We start from the raw sequence: 25,967 nt of genomic DNA, 5'->3' as shown, positions 1-25,967 counted from the left end.
AGGGAATGAGAGGCTGTTTTTTCCTCATATCTTTGCAACACAGATTACAGACATGGCAACTAGAGCTGGTGCCCAGGGGAACTGTGAATTTGTCCATTTGCTGCCACCAGTGACAAAATCTCAGCTCAAGGAAATGTGCTAACAGGGAGGGACTATTTGATACATAAAGATACGACTTTGGTTGAGAACTCTCTTAAAAAGGGCAGTGGGCCGGTTTTTTATTTTTTTGTCTCCTTTTTCCTTGTACCCCTTTTTCATAGACATTTGAGCATCAAACAAGTGCATCCCAATCTTTTGGTTTTAGGTACATGAACAGGTACATTTTTCATTTATTTATTATTATGTATTTATTCAATTATTTATGATGCCTATAGTTTGATTCACTTTACTCATTCATTTCTTCAGTATTATACATTTTAACTCAGGTGCATTACTTGTGGTTGCATTTATGTTTTACAGAACGCTTGGACTGAAAAGCCAAGTACAAGCCAACAAAGCCAACACAATCACATTGTTTAAAGCAGAAGTGAGTGATCCGGTCGTTTTCGCTAATGCTGCGTTCCAGGCAGGCTTTTGAAATCGTAAATTACAGCTTCAAGTCACAACTTAGTAGCGTTCCAGGCAACCCACTCGTGTTTTTCCGACCTGTTTTACCAGTGAAAGTCACTATAACGGCCACTCGTAACTTCCGACCGGTGAACTCGTACCAGATCGAACTGGTACCACTTCACGGTCGGAAAAATACGAGTTTCCTTGAACGCACCATAACAGTCCTCGTCGCTACGTCACCACATTCACGGCGTTCCTTGGCTGCACACACAGCCCTGCATGCCGTTCTCTCTCCTCATTGGATAAAAACTGTAGGATACGATAAATGTTTTCTCCTCGGCTCAGAGCAGAGGGACTGAGAGACCCGTGTTTCAGTCCAAACACTCTATGTAAGTGATTGCTGTCGGAAGATATAACTATTTAAGACTTATATTAACACAAATATATCACTCACTTCTGCTTTAAATGAATTAGCCTATAAACTAACACAATAGAATTATATTACACCAACCAAAGCATTTATCCTTGTTTCTATGATGATATTCAGCAACTGGTGACAAGAGGAAACTTTAGGCAACTGTATTTTATACTGCTGTAGCTTATTGTCCTTTTCTATTAACATTTGGATCTTAACTAAAAGTTTCCACTTATGTGGCTGCCCTGTCATATAAAATAAGAGCAACAGAAAAATTACATCTTCACATAAAGACAGCGGTTGTAGAATGCATGAAACATAATTTGCAGTTTCTTCTTTTTTGCCACTCTGCCTTTCTGAATAGATCCTAGTTTAACCTGAGGTGAAAGGGAGGTTGGTTATGTGACTTTCTAACACAAAGTGCACATCGAAAACACTTGGGAAAAAATGTCTTTTCACTGATGTTTTCATGTGGTTTAACGGTTCATCTGAGGGCCTGAAGACAATCCTATGAGCTTCTTTGATAATGTGTGCTTACATGTCAATGTTCTAACTTTAATAAATCCAACTTTGAATATTTCAGCTTATATTTCCCAGCTGGCCATGGCTGTATTAATAATTATGACCTTGTGTGTTTCTCTCCATCTCTGTCTATGTTTCTCTCCTCTACCTCAGGAGAATATGTAGTGATGACAACATATTTCCATTTGAAAAGGAAAATTGGCTATTTTGTGATTCAAACCTACCTGCCGTGCATCATGACTGTCATACTGTCTCAGGTCTCCTTCTGGCTAAACAGAGAATCCGTTCCTGCGCGCACGGTGTTCGGTGAGTGCCATCTTGTGTTTTTTAACTCAACTTAAAAAAAGCGCTGAATGATTAATATGAACAGGTTGGATTCATATAGTGGAGCTTGATTATGAGGTAAGAGCAAAACATCTGCACAGCTGCATCTGTTCATGTCTTCTGATGATTCAGCATCTCTGCAAAATAAGTTGGGAGGGAGTTTAAGGCCTCTCTCCCTGAAAAGTCCTAATTAATATGATGTTCAAAATATACTGTAGCTTGGTGCATCTAAGTGCACATAGGCATGAATGCGCTTTTATCAGCGTATTGATTTGTGCCCTCTCTTATAACTGCAAAAACACTAATTAGTCAGATAAGTAGAGGCAGAGTTGGAAAACTGTGAAACAGGAAAAATGCGGCAGGTATTAGACAAGCTGCTGCATCTCTCAAGGAGGATGTTCAGCTACTTTATCAACTATGTGAGAGCCAGCATGGTTTTTACTCAATGAGCTCTAGATAAAGCCAGGCATGTTCCTTCTTAAGAACAGATAATCCCACTGAAGTTAATATAGACTCCTAATGAGAATCAGATCACACATTTTACTGGTGCAACTAAATAAAATCAATTAATTTTCAAGGAAATGGCACAAGATCAAATCTGCAGAACCAGAACATCCAACCAACCCATAGCCTTTCATAGGAGTATCTTATATTCTGCAAATAACAAGCCAAAGGATATTATGTAAAGAGATGTAAGCTGCACAATATCCATTTGATTTCATATCTGACATTTTCTCCGTTGCTTATACGACACTTCAGTGTTATCCTGCCGTTGTGCTGTGAATAGTAATAGATTCAATTTGTCCATTCAGCTCTACTCGTGTTAAGAATATCACCTTCTATACTCCAGGATGACCTGTCATATCTTTCTCCCGCTTCTTTCAACTGATGTTGTGCTGTATAATCTATGAAGAGCCCCTAACCTGTGTTTGTTGAATTAGCATTTTGATTGTCACAATTACAGCAGACGTTGAATAGGATGCAAAGCAAATGCTTGTTTAGGAAATTAAAATAAAATAAAAAACTGCTACAGCAGACTGTTCCCAAGCGTCCTAAGTCCTCACAAACACGTCCACAAGAACGTCACACAAGAAATTCCATTTATAGAGAACAATTTCCTTCACATGAGAGGAGCTGTAATCAGTGTAATTTTCTCAGTGGAGTGATGGAAACATTTACTGTGAAGGACACATCCCTTAAGTGTTCACATCTTGATTTTTTTCGTTGTTCTAACTGTGGCATTGATCAGCAATAAAGATCTTTCTCTTGAGCATGTTTCTGTGTTTATCAATAGCCAAACTAATTAATCATTTCTTTGTATTTAGTATGCTGTATTCTAGAGGCAGAAATAAATAGTTGTGAACAGTTACTGGATTTAAGAGTCACATATACCTGCTTGTTAAATAGAAACAACAGTTTAATGTCAAATTATGCAAAATCCACAACCTGAACATAAATCAATCTCTGTCAACAAAGTAGATATAATTATCTATCAATCTTTGTCACAAATTCCAATTCCTTACCAATAGCTTGCTGAAATTAACTTGACTTCCCTGTTCTGCAACACAATATTCATTTTGAGAGCCCTCATGTGTCCATTTTTCAACAGACAAGAAAGGTTGGCACAGATGAAGTGATTGCTTTTACAAGGCTGGCTGGGCAACCATTGCACAAGTCATATTTCATCCCCAGCAACACTGAACGTGAAGTCCAAGATGTGACATGGTCTTAAAAAGACTCCAAGTCTGTACACTAAAGGATTAAACAATGTCGTAATTCAGAATCATCTTTATCCTGCATTAAATGTATGCAGGTCATAACATCTCTCTGTGATTGATTGCATATTGTATAAAGGAAATTTCAGTTTTTGCAACTTGGGACCAGCTGTTATGGTTTCATATAATGAACTTACATTCATTGTGTTATTATAGATGTAACTCCACCAGAGAGAGAGCTTTACAATGACATCTATTAGTGCTGGTAAACACGTGTTTAAACAGGATAGTCAAAAAATTCATTACAATGGTTCATTGTGCAGAAAACGAAGCAAGTTCCTACTGACTGGCCCAGTGTACTTACAATGTTTACGGACAATTGAACTTAGTTAGTGGTGTGTGTCTCAACTTTCTGATTTCACACAGTAGATTATGTAAATATGAAGCTCTACGATGCAGTGGACCATAATTTTAGCCCAAAAGAGTAATTTACATGATTGAGCTAAATTGGACAATTCAAACCTGCCTTAGCCTCATGTTACATGGGCCTAGTCAACAGTGTTTAAGGCTGTACAGTTTTCTGACAGACGGGTAGATATATGTAGGCCTATATGATTATTCAAATTCTTCACCAAAATTAAACTTAAGTTGCAAGAAAGTGAACTTTCCTTTAAGCGTTTCCTCAACATGAACCTGTTGACTGATCTTTTTATTTCATCCCTTAGGGGTCACCACTGTCCTAACCATGACCACCCTGAGCATCAGTGCTAGAAACTCCCTCCCCAAGGTGGCCTATGCCACTGCCATGGACTGGTTCATGGCTGTGTGCTATGCCTTTGTCTTCTCTGCCTTGATTGAGTTTGCCACAGTCAACTACTTCACCAAGCGCAGCTGGGCATGGGATGGGAAAAAAGAAGGCATGGAAATAAGGGTGAGTTGTTGCGATATGAGTTTTATATTTAAAAAATGGGGGAAAAGACACGGCACACCTGCATTTTCAATTCATCTTTTGCTTTGATGACCTTGTTAAAAACACTCAAAGTTGCATAGAGAGTCCTCATTTTACACTGGAGGAGCAATGAGGGCAAATTGCACTTTGGAAGCATTGATAAAAAAGTTCCTTTCTTAATGCAGTCTGGAGTACTCTATAAAGACTATAAAGAGAGCTTTTATTTATTCATTAACAGCCAAATGGAACAGGGACAGTGGGGAGGAACAGTGAGAGCAGAAACAGAGGTAAACTCCCAGAGACACTGGCCCTGATTTACGATGGCAGCATATGTTCAAGTCTCATCCTAAAGTCAGTGTAGACTTGTTCTCCCCAGAAAAGATGGCAGCCTTACATCCAGTCTGCACGGTGTAGGCATGCTGCTGAAAAACTGAGCATGCATTATTTAGAGGGAATCACCCAAAGGTGACATTTTTATTTTAAGCACGCAATCTGATAAATCACAGCTTACAGATATTTACTTTCTCAACAGCCAGCATTGATTGTGTGTTGTCGATGAGGACGTAGAGGACAATGAGCGGATTTATATTATTTACATAGTAAAGTTTAAATGCACAAAGTGTTTTTTGTGGGCAAGATGCTTTTCTATGAAGCTGTGATGAAGTCGTATAAATAAAAAGTGATTAGTTTCTCAAGATAACCTCTGGGCCTAAATTAACCACGACTTCTAAGATGTTTTATGACTGATCACATCAAATGAAATAGATTAGAGGCATGAGACGCTATCAGAGCAGGCCACAGAGAAGCAATAAGGAAAATTAAAGCACTTGGTCCTGTGCCGAACATATGAAATATCCATGTTTCTCTTGCTTAATTGATTAATTTAGCTGCAGCATATACCTCAAAAGGCTCATTTGTTCCAGTAATGAAAGGAACAAATGCATTGTTCTCCTGTTTTCATATGGATCACAAGAATGATAGAATCACGTGCCGACAGTCAACTGTGGTTTGACTGACAGTGTTGAGATGCTGACTGTAAAATATGTCTTTCTTTTCACCCCAAAAAATATATTTAGCTTTTCTTCTGGAGCAGTTTGCCTCAATGTTTGTTTTAGATGAGTTTTCCAGTGAGTAAATCTCTGCCTGGTGTTGAGAATATGTCGAAGAATGGCTTAAAATTTACAGCACAATTTGCAGAATCACATGTGGGGTTTCCTAAGGCACACTGACTGACGGCATGAAGGCTGGCAAATACCACCATGTATTTGCATTTTTTCAAAAAAACAAAAGCGATCCCTCCATTGCTTTGTGTTAAATCATAGCCTAACGCTTTTTCCTTTTCCTGCATTTAACCGTGTAAAAGTCTCATTGCATAAGAAAAGCAGTAAATACTGGCCAAGTAAACACTGATGTTACGTTGCAGTTGCAGCTAGCACAAAGAGACCCTGAAACACAACATGAGAAAAACAACAAAAAAAAACATATTACCTCTACTGCGACAGACACTGCCACATATCTATTTTCTGCCACTAATGTACAAACTGTTTGACACAATCAGTACAGTCTTTCCCATTCTTTATAGCTTGACATTTGGGCCTCTGAGTGATTGACAGAAATGCATATTGCTGCCATGGAACTTTTCAGTCGGTGGGGATAATTTGCAGCTTTACACTGCAGCAAAGTGGAGGGCTTTTTTTTTTTTCTTTTGATGCCTCCTCTTAATGGCAACAGCCTGGGCTGCGTTCTCGGGGGCTGTGCTGAGCATGCAGTTGTCATGATAGATAAAAAAGAATGGGGTCACAGAGGGAGACATGGCACTCCCATCACACCCGCTATGAGCTACTGGAAAGCAAATGGAGCAGACTACACATGCATTTTCATTTTAAATATATTTATTTACATAAAAAAGGAGCAGAGAAGAGAAGATATAAGGAAAGAGTGTTTTGCAGGAAAGAGGTTAAATCTCAGTAAATCCTTTTGAAAATACAGTCTCCAGTCATCAGAGGGAGGGTTTCAGCCACCATCCTTACCGGAACCAAATGATGACTTCATTGCCCCTAGGCTCCCTTTCTTTTTTTAAGGTCTGAAATGGTGAGCTGTAGACGAGTCCATGTGCACTAATTTACTTTGTTGGTTATGGAGCTTCTCTGCCATTTTCCTCCTTTTTTTGTGGCCTAACATTCTGTTTGACAAGCGATCTACATAATTAGCTCTCTCTCTCCAGCTGAAGGTGTGCTTATTACAAAAATTAGCCGGTGGGGAGTTTGGATGGAATGAAAGCCTGTGTATTCTTGGCACTCCATGACATATGATTTGGACACCAGTGTGCTGGAAGTTATGTACTGGTTTCACCGGCAGAGGCGGGTGCACTGGCTCGTTGTGCACTGGGCTTCAACGCCAGAGCCAAGGAATGGTCACAGTTTCACATGTGCGCTTCATAATCTTGTGTATCCAGATGACTACGTCTACAGACATTGTAACACAACGGATTGCTGCAGTCACGTTTCAGTAGAGCGGAGCATGACCCTGCTGCCGACTTCACTGTTGCAAGAACAACAGGGGTTGTTCAGCTGCTGGAGCTTGTTTTTTTGCTAGCAAAACTAAACTTTTCTTGGTGTACTTAGGTGGAAAAAACAAACCTTAGCTGCCTTTTCTGGAGGCGTCTTGTTATTATACTTTTTTAATGAAAATTTTTACACGCCTTTGTTGTTGGAGCTGGAGGTGCCGTTATGCACGAAGGTTTGCCTCTGTTTGCGGGCTTCCTCTGACTGTTGTGACTTGGCATAACCCTCGTAATGCAGCAGATGAAGTGGCTATATCTCACTAACCATGCTGAACTATGATTTTATTGCATATTTGCACCATCATCAACACGAGGTTGTATCCGTTGCAATGTAACTTAGTTTGTCTACTCATGTTGAAAGGCAGATAGGCCTACATGTTTTTAAATGATGCACTGTTTTAGAAAAAGAGTACAAAGGAGGAAGACGAGATTAAACACAAGAAAGAGTAAAGCACAAGGCTCTGTTGAAACAGTATTTGCTTTGATGTGGGATTACAAGGCATGTTTAATTAAACACTGTCTGACAGGTAAACCTGTGACACAACCTGACGTGTTTAAGATCAAGCTCGTGTCACATCTCAACCACCCAGATTTACAAAAAACTGCTAAATAAAAACACACAGAGGGACATTAACGGGGGCATCGCGTCTCCATTCACACAGTTTGCATGCTCACACACCCACATGCTTACATACTCGAGGCTATTAAATATGCCAACACCTCATCTCCAATCTTCGACAGGGACAGACTGTCACAAGGTCCAGTTAAACGCACACATGCGCACACTCGGCTCCAAACAGCAGGACACAGCGAGACACAATTACCCCGAGGGCACTTAATCACGCGCATAAAAAAAATTCTGATGCAACAATTTGCAGAAGTTACAAAGACAAGGTCAATAGATGCATTGTATTCTGGGGGTATTTGAGCCTGCAGCTCACGAAATGACTTTTAATGGTGCACAAGACTCTGGCCGGAAGTAAATAGTGTGCTGTGTCACATTAGGTTGATAAAACCATGCATACAGCCCTGTGCCACACGTGGTTTCCCCAATAATTAGACCATATAAATTACATCAGAGGGCAACTCTGCTAAATAGAAAACAGAAAATTACTTTGCTTGGCTCATTTGCCAGGTTACATGGCAAAGAGCATGTCTAATGCCTGGGACCCAAGAGTTTAGGGCGCTATGATTAAGGTCATACGACACGTTACAGCAGTCATTGGCTTTTCCTGCTGATGTAAGCCTTCGCTGTGATGGAGGAGGCTTGTGGTGGTGCTAGACGCGGAGGAATCAATATTGTGGGGAAAGTAACTGGTTATCCAGCGGGCATCGGAGCGATTCTTTCACACCCTAAGTGACTTCGGATAGACTCTTTCAGGCTGCTGTTCGCCATTTTGCTCTTTAATGCAATCAGTGAGCTTTGTTAGCTCCCTACAAACCTCAGAGTTTGAAGCTTATTCCTCCTTGAGGACAAAACATTGCTCACACTGAACATGTTTCCTCCTCGATCCTGCTGCCTCCATCACCTTTGTCAGTTAGTATAAAGTTAACAATGACTTCTGATGATATCTGCTGTGAATATTATTCCACTGCTTGTCACCATTGACATTAATGTGGTCTCACTGTGGGTTTTTATACAGAGTTGAGACACACTGCACTGGTTGAGATGCTGAGCAAACATAACAGCACTCGTCTTGTTGCATGCAAAGTCATTTTTCTGCCTCCATTTGTGGCTGTATGTGAACTCTGAGGATGAAAACCAAATAAAACTCTTGGTGATGAGCTGTGTGCGGGAAGAGATCCACAGTTTTGGAGGAGGGGGAAGAAGGGGACATTAGTTATGCTAATTACCAAGATGGAGTGAAGTGAAAAGGAAGGAAAATTAAATGAAGATGAAAAAAAAAAAAAAAAAAGCAGAGCGAAAAAATTAAAGCCAGGCTCAAAGCACAAGTGAAACAGGGAGCATTCAAAATGAAACTCTCTGTTATATGACAACACACCACTTTGGTTTTGTGGCTCATCTTAAAGTGGTCACAGTGGGAAAGAATCGTGTGAAGAAAATTATCCCAGTACTGGCTCACGCACCGTATGGCAACACAGGAAACTAAAACTCTGCCCGGTGATCAATCTTGGTGCCCTACTTGTTCTCTACCGTGCACTCTTTTAGGCTGACAGGATCCTCTGGTGATGTGAGTTTAGCTATCCGAGAGCACCAATTTAGCAAATAAAATTCTGTCTCCCTGTGTGATTTCAATATAAAAGACAGTGTAATGATTTCTCTCTAGTAGCAGGAAGAAAGCGGTCGCTCCAGCCAGCTTTATCACACACAGCCTTTGTCATGTTTGTTTTATTGCAAGCTGTTTGCCTGAAGAGGCCTGGCTGCTCTCATTGATACAGTTTGTCAGACATGTTTTCAGGCACTGTTATTTTGCTTTGTTTCTAATCCTGCTCTGTGCTGCTACTGCTACTGTTAGCAGTATCAGACGCCAGTCCAGCCTGGTTCTGCAATGACGCAAAATACAATTGTCCTTTTTTTCCACTTTTTTTTTTTTTTTTTTATCAGCCTGATCATTTTGTCATGAATTTTTTTAATCATGACTTTTTTTCTGCTATCTAGATTTGTATGATGCAGATTTGAATTGACAATATAAATATTGTAAAATGTTCAAACGTAGTACCAGCTAGATGGTGATGAATAGAGTATGTACGTTGGGAAATTTTAATATAATTGGTAAACTTTTTTTCTTTTCTACTTTTCTTTTCAGGAACCGTTTCAGGCTAACATGGCCAGGATTAAAGATATGGTTAGGCTTTTGTTTTGTTCTTGTGTGTGTCGTGTCTCGTGGTGTTGCTTCTATTTCCTCTTTATGAGTTCAAATGGAAGTATTGTAAAGTCTGGTGCTTCGCTCCTGACAACCTTTACTTTACTACCCTTCTTCCGTTTCAGAGAAGAGAATCTGCAACTTTGTCCAAAAAGGCGAACAACACCTTCAACATTGTGGGAACCACCTACGCCATCAACGTCGCTAAAGACCAAGGGTTAACGACCATTTCCAAGAGCGCCACCGGACCATCGGCCAAGCACCACCACTATCTGCATAAAATGGATGACCCCTACATGGAGGCCAAGAAGTCCTACAACCGTGTCAGCAAAGTGGACAAGATATCTCGCATCATTTTCCCAGTTCTGTTTTTCATCTTCAATTTAGGCTACTGGGCCACGTACGTCAACAGGAAGCCTGCCATGATGAACGAAAACAACCCAAACTGAATTTGACCAAATGCTCGGTCTGGTTTGGTTCAGTGGGCAGACAGGTTTGCAGGAGGCAAAGTCCATTACATCTTATTGTGTGTATGTGTGTGCGTGTGTATGTGTGTGTGTGTGTGCGCGCGTGTTTCGTGTGTCTGTTTTTTCTTAAGAGTTTGATATTTTGCACGTCTGTATAGATGGAAGGCAAATTTGAACATACAATAGATTCACATAATAGTGGACCTTGGAGGGAGCACATTCTGTGTTTGTGTAGCTTTTCTTTTCTCCCCCCACACTTAGCTCTGGCCCTGGTCCCTTTCGTGAGTAACCACGTGTTCCTTTGCTGTATCTCGATTGCTTGCCGTTCTGTAGAGTAGTCAATTGTGTTCTCACTATGTTTTGACATGTTTGCGCTTTGCTTGTAATAAGTTAGAGCAAGCATGCGTTGGAGGTTTTCATTGTAGCTCATTACCAGTGATAAGGTTTTGACATATCCATCAAGTTAACGACATGCATGCACGCACACAGACACACAGTGACGCATCAAAAAAACGCCAGCAGAGCCATTCGTCGGTTGCTTTACAGTGCTACGTTAGCCGGGGGCAACCTGTATAGTTCCATAGGAACATCATTAATAATCGTCCATGTCTGGCCTTCAGCTCACGCTGAATCTCAACAGACCCAACGCAGCATCTCGAATTGCTCTCACATCCCATGAGGATGCCTGTACATTTTCTAGTCCAGTGGCTCTTATTATTTTAACTGGCTGTGTTCAATGACAGAGAAGCTATGTGCCTTGGTGAATACACACACCATAAAGTAAAAGGCTTTGACACACTCACACTTGCATCTACAGCACGCATATGCACAAAAGGTCTGTGTGTATATTACATGCAAACACATACTGGTGTCCACAGGCTGCGTACACTGCAGTATGTGTACACTGTGCCCCGCCCACCCATGGCCCATGGACTTGGGCACCAAGTGTAAAATTGCCCATTAGTGTGGAAGGTTAACAGACCTCTGCCTGTGAAAAGATGAAGCTAAGAGATTAAAGGATCCAGCGTAGTCCAGAACAATTATCATGTGCATTTATGTTTTGGCTCATAGGGTGTCCCCTCCATGAGCCAAGCAGTCACAACAAAACTACCACCATTACCTCAGACTGAAGTTGAATTCTGACTCACAGATTATTGTATGTTTTCCATGGAAATGCAAGTAACACAGATGTTTTATATGTGGAATCATACCAACACTCTTGTGGGCAGGCACCCTGGTGCCTTTACTGCTTTACTGTTTTCTCTGCATCACTCATGTAGTTGTTCAGCTCCATTATGATTTTTTTGCATTCCTGCCTCGTCATTAACAAGAGTTTGGTTCTTCTTGTACCTTTGCCCTTTTGTACTTGACTGTGTAGAGTATTGGTACTGACTTGATTGTCTACATATGCTAAACTGTTTTTGTGTTTTGTCGTAGACAACAAGGGCCAATATTTCAGTCACACTGTATTTCTAAACAAATCTCAGAGACATCAACACTGGAGATTTTCACAAAGCAAAATACTGTGAAATTGAAAGAAAATGCCTGAATTCTCTGTTAAAATTACCTTATTTTGATCACGCCAGGGGCGGTGTTTAGCTCAGTTGGTAGAGCACCCGCCCCATGTATTGAGGCTATTCAATCACACCAAATGTGATTATTTTGAGATGGATATGAAGTTGAAAGTCAAAATTGTGGTAAATGTCTCTAACTTTAGTTTTCTCTTTGTTTAGTGACATCTTTAACAGATGTTGTGATCATATTTGTTGCCTTTTTTTGCCAGATGCACTCTGGATATTTTTGCATTATAATCTAATTATGGACTCTGACAACCATTGTACATTAAACCCCAACGTGAAGTGGATCTCCTCAAACTGTATCTTCAGTGGTAAGCTTAGGAGAATGAGTGAATTGTGTTGTGGTCTCTCTAAAGATGTGTTAACACAAACCATGTACAATGTATCAGTCATAGGTTAATGCATGACAATCTGTACACGTGTATGTCTGCAACCCCCAATAATGGTGTTTGTCACACTGAAATAGGGCTTAGTATCAATGTTTCTGTAGTTCATCCCAGTTACTCATCAATTTCCTCCTCATAGCTGCAGCAGCATCTGCATAAACACACTTATACTGCAATTATTTGTGCATATTGATGTGTTGCTGATAATTTACGGCTGGTTCTGAAAGTGTTTTTACCCTCATCTGGTAGTCAGAGATTTTAGGCTTAATTCAGCATACAAACACACACCCACGCAAACACACTGCTGAGCTGGTACTACATCCATCTAATCTCAGTTACAAACATTAGCAAAGGGAATCAGTTTGCATACAACTATGAAGATGTACGATTACACTAACTACAGTTTAGTTACAGAAAACACATTCAGTTTAAAACTGCCTGTTCAGCTGTACAATGACAAACTGACGGGTTAATATCATGTTTTGTTGTTATTAATTCATTTTGATTGAATTCTGTGAATGAAAACAGTCTCACCAACTTTACTCTTGCAGTAATTTTTTTTGTAATAATTTAGCAACCTTGAGGTGGGGAGTTTAACCATTATATCCCAAAACACATCTCAAAAGATTTGTTATTCATTTCAGCCTTGTTCAAGGCTTGAACAACTCCTGGAAAACCATTTTCATATTCAAACAATACTTTTTAAAATTCAAGCAACACACTGACAGGATGAACCACGACCATATTATCTCATTTTATAGTCACATAATATTTACAGGAAACTGACTTTTTCAACTCAAAGTGAGGCTTTCTGTGTCATATTCAAACTCGATTTTTAACATTTTGTCTCAAACAAACTGATTCATGATACACATCTGCTGTGGGATTTTAAGGCCTGCTGGCTGCTGCTAATTCAGGATCTGATGACACACAGCACTAATGTTTATGTATGATTGCTCTGAGTAATGTGATCAAGGTACTTTACTAAGTAGTCCTACGCAGCAGCCGCTGAGTATTTGAACAGGACTTGTGAAAGAACTTGCCTCAAAGACAGTCACGGATATCATCAACATGCCCACTAACCTTAATTAAGCCTATTCAGATCAGTACGTCATAAGGTCATAATCATAAATCTAGTTCATAAGCTCCATTTGTGATGTGACACTGAATGTTGACTACATAATAATTCCTTATGATGATGATGATCTTATGATACCTTTTTCCGTGTGTCTGGGCCTTAGATGACCAGTTTGATTTTTTTGTCAGCACGATATGCAAGATTATCTTTTGCACACAGTTCTACATCTGTCTGTGGGTAGCAAAAATAGGGGAAAACACTTCCAGAGCCACAGCCACATCCTCTGCAGTCCAAAGATGAACTACAGTAGAATATGTCATCCTAACTGCTCCGAATGACTGAATGACAGAAAAAAGATGAAGTAGTGCAAAACTAAAAGATGACTGACCATCTTTGAATGAATTGAAGGCGAGTGCAAGTGGCATATATGGATAAGAGTTTGTGGTCATTTTAGATTTCGGGTTTTTTGTTTTGTTTTGTTTTTTAAACATCTTCACTCCTGAGGGTTTGTGATAAACATAACTCTGCTGCATTGTTGCCATTTAAGTTTGGTTGTGTGATTGTGTTTTTATGTGCTAAATCTTTTCCTCACAGGGCCAGAGTTAACTTCAGCAAAAACATGTCACCCTATAAGATACAGTATATTAAGAGTATATTATATGAATATATTTATGCTATTCAGTACAGCATTAAATATTATGTTTTATACGACATAACCTCTACAGCATTGACGCAAATCTCTTGATGGGTAGAAAGCCGTAGACAAATAGATTAACTAAACAAATTATTAAACTAAGTGGCAACAATTCTAATTGCTCAGAAAAGTGTTACTAAGTCGTGAATTTGTAGATATTGTGAAATCAATTCCAATAGTTTTTGTGAATATTGATATGTCACGTCATTTATTTTTACATCTGATAAGTACTGCTGTCTTACATTCAGCTCTGTAACACTACGTGTTATGGTATTTTAAAGACGTACAGTAGAGATAATATTCATCAAGCTTCTTACAAGATCAGTACCTTGTGTGCACTTTTCAAACCTAACTGTGAATTAGCAGCTGTCTGCAAACAGGAGTTGGACACACCTGTGTACTCTACTGCAATTTCACTGCATGTCCCTTCGCATTGAGATCTCAAAGACTTCCTACACAAAGACAGCTCCAGGAAATAAGTGGACTCTGTGTTTTTGTTGGGAGGTTGCTCTCTATATGCTCAGTGACTGGACTCTGTATGTTGCCCTCTCTCGTTCATGTGCTTACTGTATGAGATGTAGCAATTGGAAATGGGGATTAAAAAGGACGTTGCATTTTATCTCGGAGCCTTTCTTGGTGTTATCAAGCCACAAAAAAGGTGAACTCGTCTGATATTCCTTTGGAAGCTATTGTGTTTTTGCCTCATTTCTTGTGTCATTGTTTAAGGAGTGCATGCCACCATTTAGTTTTTAGTGTCTTCACTTTGATCAGTTCTGAGGAAAACCAACAGGACAGTGTGAAGACATCCTACAGTGAACAAAACACATTGGACAATTTTCAAAATCAAAGCACAGCCACTCGCAATATTGACGAGTCGACTACTCACCCATCACAAAACAGACCAAGTTAACAAGAACAAAGCATATTGGAAACTAACCACTAGTGAACCAATTAATTCCTGCTAGTAGTCAATTGTTCAAGTAAGGGCCTGAAATGGCCAAAACGTGTTATTCCCAGAGGCAAGGATCAGGATTTATGAATTTACTTTGCCTATGAAAGCTGCTGATGCACACACAGTGAATTAACAGCAACACTGTACTTTTGCTGAGCCTCACGTGCAAACATGTATTAAGGAGCTGTTGGTCTTTGGCTGCAACAGTTCATCCATTTAACCTCATATAGGTAAAAACAGCAAATCCTTAAAGCCCCCCTTGTACAGGAAAACTGCCAAAAATACCCAACAAGCTTTGCTTTTTGTACCATCAATAACATCAAAATCATCGCTAAAGCTGAGATTGAACTGAGATGGAATCAGAAAAAAAGAAAGGATCTATGATTCATAGCAATTGTCTATACAGAGCAATGAACAAAGCAAATGGGTTTCACAGTTTTACAGTACTGTAAATAAACAAGGCTGTGCTGCAATCTACGAACTTTGAAGGTTACTGTAACTGTCTGGCCCCAGTCCAGTCCTGGCTGCCCTGTAGGTGCCTTCATCTGCACAGGAAAGCCATTATGTTTAAAGCTACACTTCATTTTTCTCAGCACGCCAGGGAAAATTAGCTTTCTAAAGCCCCCTGCGTGGACATAAAGTTGTTTGCTTGCTTATGGTATGCTCTGATGAATGAAAAAATCCATTGCACATTTGGTGGCTATTGTTCATACTATCTTTAAGACCACAGACTTCTTTGTGAACGATAACTACATACTTTGACAGTTTGATCACAGGAAGACTTGAACACATTCATATTTAGTTGGACTTAAAACCATCTTCTACAAGGATATTAGCTCTAATCATTTAAGTTACAAAGTTATAAAAACCAAAAATTAATAATTTAGTCGGTAGGTGTTAAGCTACAGTAGAAACAGCAATAGCAAAAACATACTAGTTATGAGGTAGTGTAACACATGTAACATGAATCAATGAATATGTTAAAAATCTGTGTGAAGTAGGCTACTTGACTGAAACAATCAGTGACAAACCACCTGACAAATGTACAGTTTGTTTTTACATAAGCAGAAACCTGACATCACAGGATGCCTGCTTCATTTCAAGAAATGCCAAGTGCAAATGCAAGTCACCAGTGCAAATGCAACTGTTAGTTACTCTTCAACTTGGTGATTATAGCAAAACAACAGACTCTAAGCGTCTGTGTGATTCTCTCTGAGATGCTAGTATTATGAAGAAGGGGATTCACAGTGTTTACACTGGCCCTCTTGATGAAAACAGAACGGAGGAAGATGCTGTCTTATCTACACTTAATCATGTCAGTGGTGCAGGGCAGCTCAGACATAAAATATGTTCCCCATTTGTTTTCCACAGTTAACTGTGTCCACCTTTTTATTACTGAGGTTTATTTCCAGGGTTACTGACAAATCGTCTCCATCCGTTTGGTAAGGAACTGCTGTTCTTTACAGTGAATAAAGACAATAAAAGACAAGTCCTGTCACGTGTCTGTTAGTGTGACTGCGTGTTTGGGAAAATACACTGCTGATCTGAGTTAATGAAAAACATTACAGAGAATACCGAAGCTCCGAGCAATAGTCTGGTCCACCAAAATGCCACTCAGGGAGTCTTAAATCTCTCAGCCATGCGGCTCTGCACAGGGAACATCACTGTTACACTGCAGACAGCTGGGGGGCACTTGTGATAATAGTTCAAAGGGTGCATAAACATTTCAGTTCAATAACTCACATGGAAGAGATTTACATGAATGCAGGTTATACAAGGTTATTGCATGTAAGCCCTGAACTTGTCACTTCCTGTGAGCAAACATGCCATCGGGAGCAGCACAGCAGAAACTGAGTGACAATAATGAACTCCACCACACCAGAAACACATTAGACACCCAATGCCAGATTATCTAGAATCCATTAAGAGACGGCCGGCACCATCTGCCATGTGGCCATTACCTGAAAAAAATAACCTCTGATAATTGAGAACTCAGCAATCTAGTTTGAAACAAGTAAACACATGCTTGCTACTGCATGCAACAGATCTTTATTAACCATAGCACATTCAACTTAAATGGTTGAAGAAAATTATCTGTATGTAATGCAGTGTTGTAAAGCAATTGATGACTATATAGGTACATGGGGTACCTAGAGTTTAAGCTGCCAACAAGCGCAGCAAAGCGTAGGAGCAGCATAAACTGTAAGTAGGACATTCAGCAATTTAGATGTAATTATGATATAAGGAAAACAGTAAATTAAGCTGTCACATCAGCCTGTTACCTTGAGCCCTAAGACTGAGCCGATTATGCAGGCTAGAAACTATGAATGGGACAGCCTTGTTTGAGGTCAACATGACAACAGAAAAATAATTAGCTACCTAAGTCAATGATTAGTCACATTTACATGTAGAAGTTCTACTGGAGACATTTTCTAAGGCAAAACCACTAATCATCAACAACAACCTAAAACAGAACATAGCCACAATCCAATAAGACATGAAACATCTTGGTTATGTTGAAGTCAAACATTGAGTAACCATGAAGGCATCATTATGCATTATGCACCTGTCACCCAAAAACCACAGGAATACACTACATTAACCTCTTTAACAGTAAAACCCAATGCAACCACAGCACATGCCAGCATTTACCTAAATATTAGGCACACATCAAAGTGACCATAAGATCTGTAGTAGCACAGAAACAACCAACGGACTCGAAGGCCATTTTGTCACGTCATAAACAAGCTGAATAGAGAAATAGCACCAAACTTTTTAGCTGACCTGTTTGTTGAAGTGAAGCTGTGATACTCGACGTCGACGTTCACAAAGGACATGTTCTTCAGGCAGAGTCGCCTTGGTCCCAGACTGAAGACGAAACAAGAAGATTCTTCCTCCAGTTCGAACTCCATGAACAAGGACGACAGGTGAGCATCATCCGGGGTCTTTAGAGCAGCAAACCCGTCCTGGAGATACGGTCGTTGAAATGTGAGCAAACCACCCAAAACTGGCAAAATTAGCTAACCGTGCTGTAGGCCTACAGGCCAACGTTCGGACTCGAACAAACCGGAACAAACACACATTCTGTTCTAATCTAGCACTTCCTTCTAGAATGTCTAGCATTCTAAGAACAGCATACGCAACAAGCTAAGGTTAGCATGAGTTCAATTCCAGTGAACAGGCCGCCAAGGCCTCGTGTGACCGGTCAAAGAAAAAAACCACAGGTGTTTCTAATGACAACGTAATTAAAGGTGGCGCGACTGCATCCCAGTAGCCACTCCCAGGAGACCATATATGGAATGCAGTCATCCTTAAATTTATAACTAACAGCCGTGATTTTACTGTCAAATTTCGAAAACAAATGAAGAAGATTACTATTTTTTCACATTTGACTTCAGAGGGATTTTCTCTTATTCATAGGTACTCTTGTTCATTATTATTTTTTTATTTAGACATCTAGACTTTTCCCTCTGGTAGTTAGGCTACAGACAGATTACTCCAACAAGTGGTCAGAAAATTTCCTTCAGAAGTATTATTTATTTATTTAAAGAAAAAAAATTGATTGTCAGTTGACAAAATTAATTTGCACTGCCAAGTCTGTTAAAGTCTAAATGGAATAGACTGAAATTTGAATAAACTGCCGCCATTGTGCACCAACATCCTCAAATATGTGAGAAGAACATCAGTTCAAGGCATTAAAAGATGTTTCTTAGCCTATCTGGTAAATATTGTAGTAATTTGATAATGTAATTAGTAATTTCTGTCAGTCTGGTCTCTTGCTAATTTAATTTTAATGTAAAATGCATCCGACTAAGCCCATCAAGTAAAGTAATATTAATAAAAGCATGTCTAACACTTTCCATAGCACAGGCCATTTTGAAATACTTTATAAATGCAAGTGGGAGTGTGAATAACATAGCCTACTACAGATAGCCTATTGCATCAACGTGAGCTGACATTTAATGAGTCAGTCATCTTGAAACATTTCTCAGCTTCTAAAAAGCCTTACCTTTATGTCCATGATGTCTCTGACAGGCAAAGGCACTATTATTATCCTGAATGCTGCCCATGTAGCAATGCAATGCACCGCCTTTCACAATTCAACCCTTTATGGCAGTTTTTCCACAGTATCAACTCTGATTGTTCACTACTTCTTTGCACGTATCCATTTCTGCCAATCAGGTGATTATATTACCAGGATACATATCCCAATTGTGCATGATCCATTTAAACAATTTAGTCTTTTAGCTAAATCCAGTGGACGGACCAGTGGATGTAGGCTACATGACTTAAACTATGCTTGCTCATGGTGGGATTGTTGGGTCTCTGTCAATAATATACAGTCTAGACCTCCTCTGTGTAAAAAAAAATGCCCTCAGATAACTTCTGTCATAATAAACAAAAATGTACTTGACTGGACTTGACATGATTCATTCAGCCACTTGTCATTTGGACAAATGAAAAAACCCTTTCCTCTGCCCAAGAGCAGATTCAGGGTCCGTGTTGGATGTTCCCAATGATACAGTCTGTTTAAAACACACTGGAAATGCCCTGCTAAAAACTTCATTACTAATTAATTGTTGGCACCAAAAGTTACATTAATGAAGAAGTTGTCCCAGACATTCAGCAGACAGCTTCTCTCATACATATTTACCTCTTGAATAACTTTAGTACAGTTAGTGTCAACAGGTCAGTAGCCCATATCACAAAATAATGGTGTGCATCACATTCACTTCTTGTGTGGTTTATTTTGTCCTTTTCCACAGATGTTCCATACCCATGTGCTGTTGACATTATGGTCTAATATGTAGTGTGAAACTGGACTATCTTGTTATTTTCCCGCTAGGGCTCTCCTACTTTGATGACACCTTGTAATTTAGAGCTCGCCTCCTCTACCAAACCTCAGCTCAGCTTGGCAGTTTTTTTTATGGAAGGAGATACCACTTGCCCCAAGTGCTTGCTGCTTTTCTGCGATTAGTTCAGGTACTAGAGGCCTCCAGGCAACTACTTTGCCTGAAGGGTTTGTTAAGAGCAGGCTTTTGTAGCTTTGTTGTTAATTAGGTTGCTTGTTTGTGTTCTAGTGAAAATAACACTTGAATTGTCTGCATCCATGTTTGCTTTCTGCGGCTACACATGTGGTTAGATTACTTATATTTAATGAAGAGTATGTTTTCATTTGGAAGTGCAATCAACTCACTGAAAACCTTACTAACTAGGTAGTACTAACTGTGTCAATTGAGTCATATGTCTTCCAGTGGCCAAAGGGGAAAGGGGCTATTAAAAGTTTTGATATTTCTGCTTATCTTTTTTTTTCCCATGTATTTTTATTGGGCATTTATAATACAGACATACAAACATAATAATTACAGAACATGTGAACAAAGACAACAGAAACAGAACATTACAGGTTGACAGAAAAAATAAATAAAACCCACCCCCCCACCCACTGGAGAAGACCCGCATGGAAAATATCACGAGAACCCTGCTAGCATAGAAGACCGAATATTAAGATGGGTTCGTATTAGCAAGGTACTGTATAAGAGGTTGCCAAGTTGCGTCAAAATGCTGGAGTCTGTCTTTCAGGACATATCTTATTCTTTCCAGATGGAGTGTACTAGTTAATTCCTCCAACCACATCTTTGATGTCGGTGCTTTTTCACTCTTCCATAATAGAAGAATATTTTTCTTCGCTATTATAAGACCATATGAAATAAAGCATTGTTGTGCTTTGCTTAATTTTTTAAAGGTTTCAGACACCCCGAGAATAATAAGTAAGGGTTCTGGCTTTATCACAAACCTCATAACCTTGGACATTATATCAAAAACACCAGCCCAGAAAGAGTAAATTTTGGGGCATAGTACATAACTATGTAGATGGGTTGCAATGGAAGCTTTGCATTTATCACACATAGGTGATACTTCTGGATATATGTTATGTAATTTTTCCTTTGAGAAGTGGAGCATGTGTATAATTTTAAATTGGATAAGACAGTGTCTTGTACTGTGTGAACAGGTGCTGATCTTCTCAAGGGCTCTGTCCCATAGATCATCTGTTATCGGTTCGCCAAATTCTTTCTCCCATTTGCTTTTATGCATATGGGCAGGGGGAGGACTTAATGACAGGAGATTATTATAGATACGAGTTATCAATTTAGGTTCATTTATTGGCAATTTCAGACAGTCATCTATTAATGTTTTTGGTTCGGTCTGAAAATCCTCCAAGTGTTTACGTATATAATCTCTGATTTGCAGATATTGAAAGAAATTATTATTTTCCAATCCAAATTTCCGCTGTAATTGAGAAAACGAGGCAAATACACCTTGTATATACAGATCTCTAACACATTTAATACCTTTCTGATTCCACTTAGAGAAGGCTCCACCCAGACCAGACGGGACAAAAGTGGGGTTTCTATCTATGGGTAATGCAGAAGATATGTTTTTTAAATTATGACTGGATTTGATTTGTTTCCAGATACAAATCATGTTATGAATAATAGGATTGTTGTTATATAATAACCTACTGATCTTAGTTGGCGATAGTAGAATTGTAGCCAGTGAATATGGATAACATTCCTCCTGTTCCATCAGTAGCCAATTAGGTGGGGACTTTGTGGTGTTTAGCCAAAAAATAAAAGTCTTAATCGCTGAGGCCCAGTAATAAAACAAAAAATTTGGGAGTGCTAATCCTCCTGCAGATTTAGGCCTACAGAGATATTTTTTACCTATTCTGGGAGCTTTGTGTCCCCACAAAAATGGAGTAATTAAAGAGTCTAATTGTTTAAAAAATGTCTTTTTAAGGAATATTGGGATATTTTGAAATAGATATAACAACTGTGGGATATTGCTGCTTATCTAACATTAGCATCAACAGTTATTTATTTACCCATCTAGAAGCGATATTAAAAGTTCAGCATCAACCTTCATTCTGTTACTCAATGTAGTGAAAATGTTTACTCGTCCTTATCTAATAATTTCCACTTCCTAAATTAGCATGCTAACCAGCTAGCCTTGGCACATCTTGTCGCTTTTTACTACCAACTCACTGTAGTCTGTAATCTACATCTGAAAGATAAAGTGCTGCTCAGAGGACATATTGTTACTTTCTGCTTTGCAAACACAATAAAGGCCGAAACCCTTGTCCCCAACAGCACCTGTTCCCACAAAGAATCCACATTCAGCGGCAGAGGAATTAGCAATTCAATTCAATTCAATTAGCTCCTTTAATTGCACCATCATTTCGGTTCAGGATTTCAAGGATTTAACCTCAGAAAACTCAGTTCAGACCATTCAATATGGATTTACAACACCTGCAGTTATTACACTGAGAGCAGGGCAGTGTATTTGCATTGTATGAACCAGACTGAAAATTAATTTGTCCTGAATCAATGATTCATTGGATGTCCTGATTGTTTAGAGCTTCAACTGTGTAACAGTGAAGTTCAGGATTTTAATATGAGTTTCACCGCACACAGTTTTGCAATAAATTAAATGACCAAAATAATCTGTATAAAAGGAAACAGTTGTTCTAAATGTTTTTTTTACAGGGAGCCACTCTCCAGTAGTTTTGATGGTTGTCATTTTATCTGCCGGTTAAGAGAGAGCCTCTTAATCTTTGATGATTCCCAAGCATACAAGAGCAGACCGAGTCTAAACATTACAATGAGGCAATTCATCTGCCTTTCGGTTCTGACTGCACTCTGCTGCTGCAAAGGCCGCATGACTTCAGACTATGAATGACTAACAAATGGGTTAGGAAATAAATATATTATGACCAGAAGAAAACTTTAACTCGGAGAAAAGTTTATTTGCGTACTTTTTTGCCTTCAATTAGCAGGAGACATGGGTTACATTACATGGGCATCAGTGGAACATCAGATTATTGCTGTTGTAATGTCACAGTTACGGTTACAGCTAAAGCTGCTGCAAAATACAGTGTATTCATTATTTGTGAAACACAGGACAGACATTACATGACTTGACTCTTGAAACCTCTGCAATTATTTAACATTTTCTCTACAAAGTGTACCTGGTTTAGTATCACTGAGTTTAAACAGACTCTCTCGAAGCAGTGCAGCTGAACGGGGAAGTGATTAAAAAATCTGCGTCTTTGCTGCGTTACTGTATCTCCTTAAAATTCTACCCATGATTTTCAGCTTGGTTTCGCATAGATTAGAGAGTTAAAATTGACTATGCTGGCATGTTTCTCTATAGCTGTTAGCACACTTGACAGTCGTGGTACATTAGATTAGCTGTGGCGTGGAAAGCTCAGATGCCCTGCAGTCAGTGTGGGGTATCCTCGTGAAGGAAGCCACTCAACAGCTGTACTTGTCCTTGGGAAGATAACCTAGTAAAAAGCAGTAGGGATAAAGAGGCAGAGGAGAAATTTTATAAAGGTGATGAGAGAAAATGAAATACAGCATATTGTAGGTAATAAGAAAATGGACTGGTCCTGAATTTTAATATTTCCAGCTCCTTGTGTGGCTTATTGGAATGGCTGGAGGATTCGATTGCAATAAGATGAATTGCATTAACATATAATTCAGACATATAGCTTTCTTCTTTTCCCACACGGCAGACATATTGGTCTTTGCCGGGTCACTGTTTGGATTGCTTCTCTGCTCTGTCTGACGTTTTTGTTTTACAGATTCTATTGTGCCTCAGTGAGCTATGCACAAATTTCACTTCTGACGGTGCCAACCTCTTCGGTTTAGGTTTTATTGTCTGTGTGCCTAAAGTCAGCCCGCATCACATCTCCTGAGATGGTACCCTGACATACTTACCCATTCAACTCACTTCCTCAAAGCCCCCCCCCCCCTGCCTTACATCCCCCAGGAGATGCATGGATGAGCAAGCTTATTCTCCTCGTGGGGTGTTCCCCATGCATGACTGATGTTTAGATTAATATCCTTGACTGATTCCTGCTCTGCGGTGAGGAGAGGAGCAGGCCTATCAGAACACAGCCACCCCCCCAGGAGTCCATTGATTTTCGCACCATTCTGACAAACATAGACCTCCTAGACCCACAAAATATTTTATCTGTTGTCCATTTAGATGCCATCTCCTCGGGGCCTAGCTGCCCACATCTGCATTTGTAGAAGAGCTCTTCTTGTCCTTCACCTCTAAAAACTAAGCGTGCTTTTATGATAACCACATCCTCTTTAAAGTTTGATATATAGATGCATTTGATATGAATGAAGAAAATATACGCAGATATAAATGTGACTGCTTCAAACTCCCTCTCTTTTATTTTGTAATTTGGAAGCTTAACACAGCTGCAAAACAAATCTTCCTTCTGTCCGCACAGTGAAATGATTTAATCAATATTTAATCAAGTATATGACTCAACAGGCCTGAATTAAATAAAAGCAATAAGAAGAACCTTAAGAAATAAATGTTGACAAAAATATCAGCACGTCCACTTACGTTAAACTATAATGATATGCAATGATTTTGATGTAATGTGGCTTCTTACTGTGGTTTATCAGCTGCACAGTGTCCATTTGGCTCCAACCTATGGTGTTTGCAATGTGAAAATGATTCAGACTATAGCAATAAAGTAGTTTGCAGCTTCTCATATTAGCGCACATTAAACAGCTAAGAGCCAGAGCCATTTAAACAATTGGTCCAAGAAGGTTAGGGTTTGCAATAAAGTGACGCTTTTTCCAACATCCTCCAAAAAGCCTTATGTGCACTGAATGCTAAAATCCAAACCGTTAAGAAAAATGGTAATATCGCCCCCTGCTGACACTGGCTGAAAGAGGTTAGAAAGAGTGCTGATGGGCTGATTCAAATTCAAAAAGAAAATTCATTTTATGAGGATAGTGATGTGTGTGTTCGGTTTCATCCCTCGTGTAGGTATAATCTTATGGTACAGAACAGCACAAACATTACAAACAGCAGTGACAAGTGTGATACAGGATTGTGTGCATCTCTCACTCTCTCAGTCTCAGTTTGTGTCAGATATAATCCATTTTTATATTTGAACAAGGGGTTGATTCAGTTGTGACAACACTTTGCTTATAATTTTTGCATCACGGAGAGCCAGAGAGTCAAACCAGCTTTGAATCCTGAAGCTTTGGTTTGACTTGGAGCTTAAAAACTGACATACAGTTCTGTTTGAGCTTAAGTTTTTTCTTTTCCTGGAACAATTTGTCTTTATTATAGATGTACAAATCAGTCTACAGCCAATGACCTAACCCAAATATTACTGCAGCATTGAAGGGGCACAGGGATAAATGACAATTAGAGCCTGAAATTGGCCCTAGACAAAGACTAGTGGGGATGTGAGGAAGATCTTATTCAACGTTGCAAAATAAATCAAAAAAAGCACAAAAGCAAAACAATAAAAATCTATATTATCATAAGACTGTGGAGTATGACAAATATATCATTTGCATACGGTAGCAGAGTCACACAAATCCCATCTGACATATGGGTACAGCTACGAATGGATTTTGGAGAATAAATAATAAAAATGATGTATTCCTCCCCGTAGAGAACCGAAGCTAATGTTCAAAATGACAGCTTTTTGGTGGAAAGAGCTGTTGACTATATTCATATCTCTCCCTAGGCAGTCATCCTCTGCTTTCAGTGTTTTCTGACAAATTAGCCTTGAACCTACATTGGCAAACTTCAAGTACATTAAAAAGCTGAAGCTGTGCTGCTGTTTTCCCTCCACATCCAGCTGCTCTTCCTCAGCCCTCTCAAGTCTCCCAACTAATTGGCCTCTTTCCACCAGACAGCATCTCGAGCCAGGAGACCAGCTCACTTTTTATCCCTCAGGATCACGTGCTGAGAGGCCAGTTGACCTTCCTTCTGCCCCTCTCCACATCATGAAGAGAAGCCTGGACTTTACAGCCAACACAGGCTTGTAAACCGAGTCAGAGTATTTTCTCTTATGGGAGTTGGAGAACATGCTGTGTTACCCTTTTAAAAATGTTGAAAATGG

General features: G+C 39.4%; 1 protein-coding gene across 1 annotated transcript in view; it reads left to right on the top strand.

The window, feature by feature from the left end:
* gabra3 (gamma-aminobutyric acid type A receptor subunit alpha3) overlaps nt 1-10,311 on the top strand; it is a gene marked incomplete at its 3' end in the record, with an annotated part of 84,955 nt that extends 74,644 nt beyond the window's left edge. The window contains exons 8-11 of the mRNA XM_083986602.1: nt 1,640-1,792; nt 4,251-4,456; nt 9,806-9,844; nt 9,988-10,311. Of these exons, the coding sequence (XP_083842728.1) occupies nt 1,640-1,792; nt 4,251-4,456; nt 9,806-9,844; nt 9,988-10,311 (722 nt within the window). The remainder of the gene's footprint in view (nt 1-1,639; nt 1,793-4,250; nt 4,457-9,805; nt 9,845-9,987) is intronic.
* Between the last annotated feature and the right edge of the window lie 15,656 nt (nt 10,312-25,967).

The sequence above is a fragment of the Trachurus trachurus genome (assembly GCF_905171665.1).
Source record: "Trachurus trachurus genome assembly, chromosome: 14".
Lineage (NCBI taxonomy): Eukaryota > Metazoa > Chordata > Actinopteri > Carangiformes > Carangidae > Trachurus > Trachurus trachurus.
The sequence above is the reverse complement of the archived record's forward strand: the minus strand, read 5'-3'. Positions and strand labels throughout refer to the sequence as shown.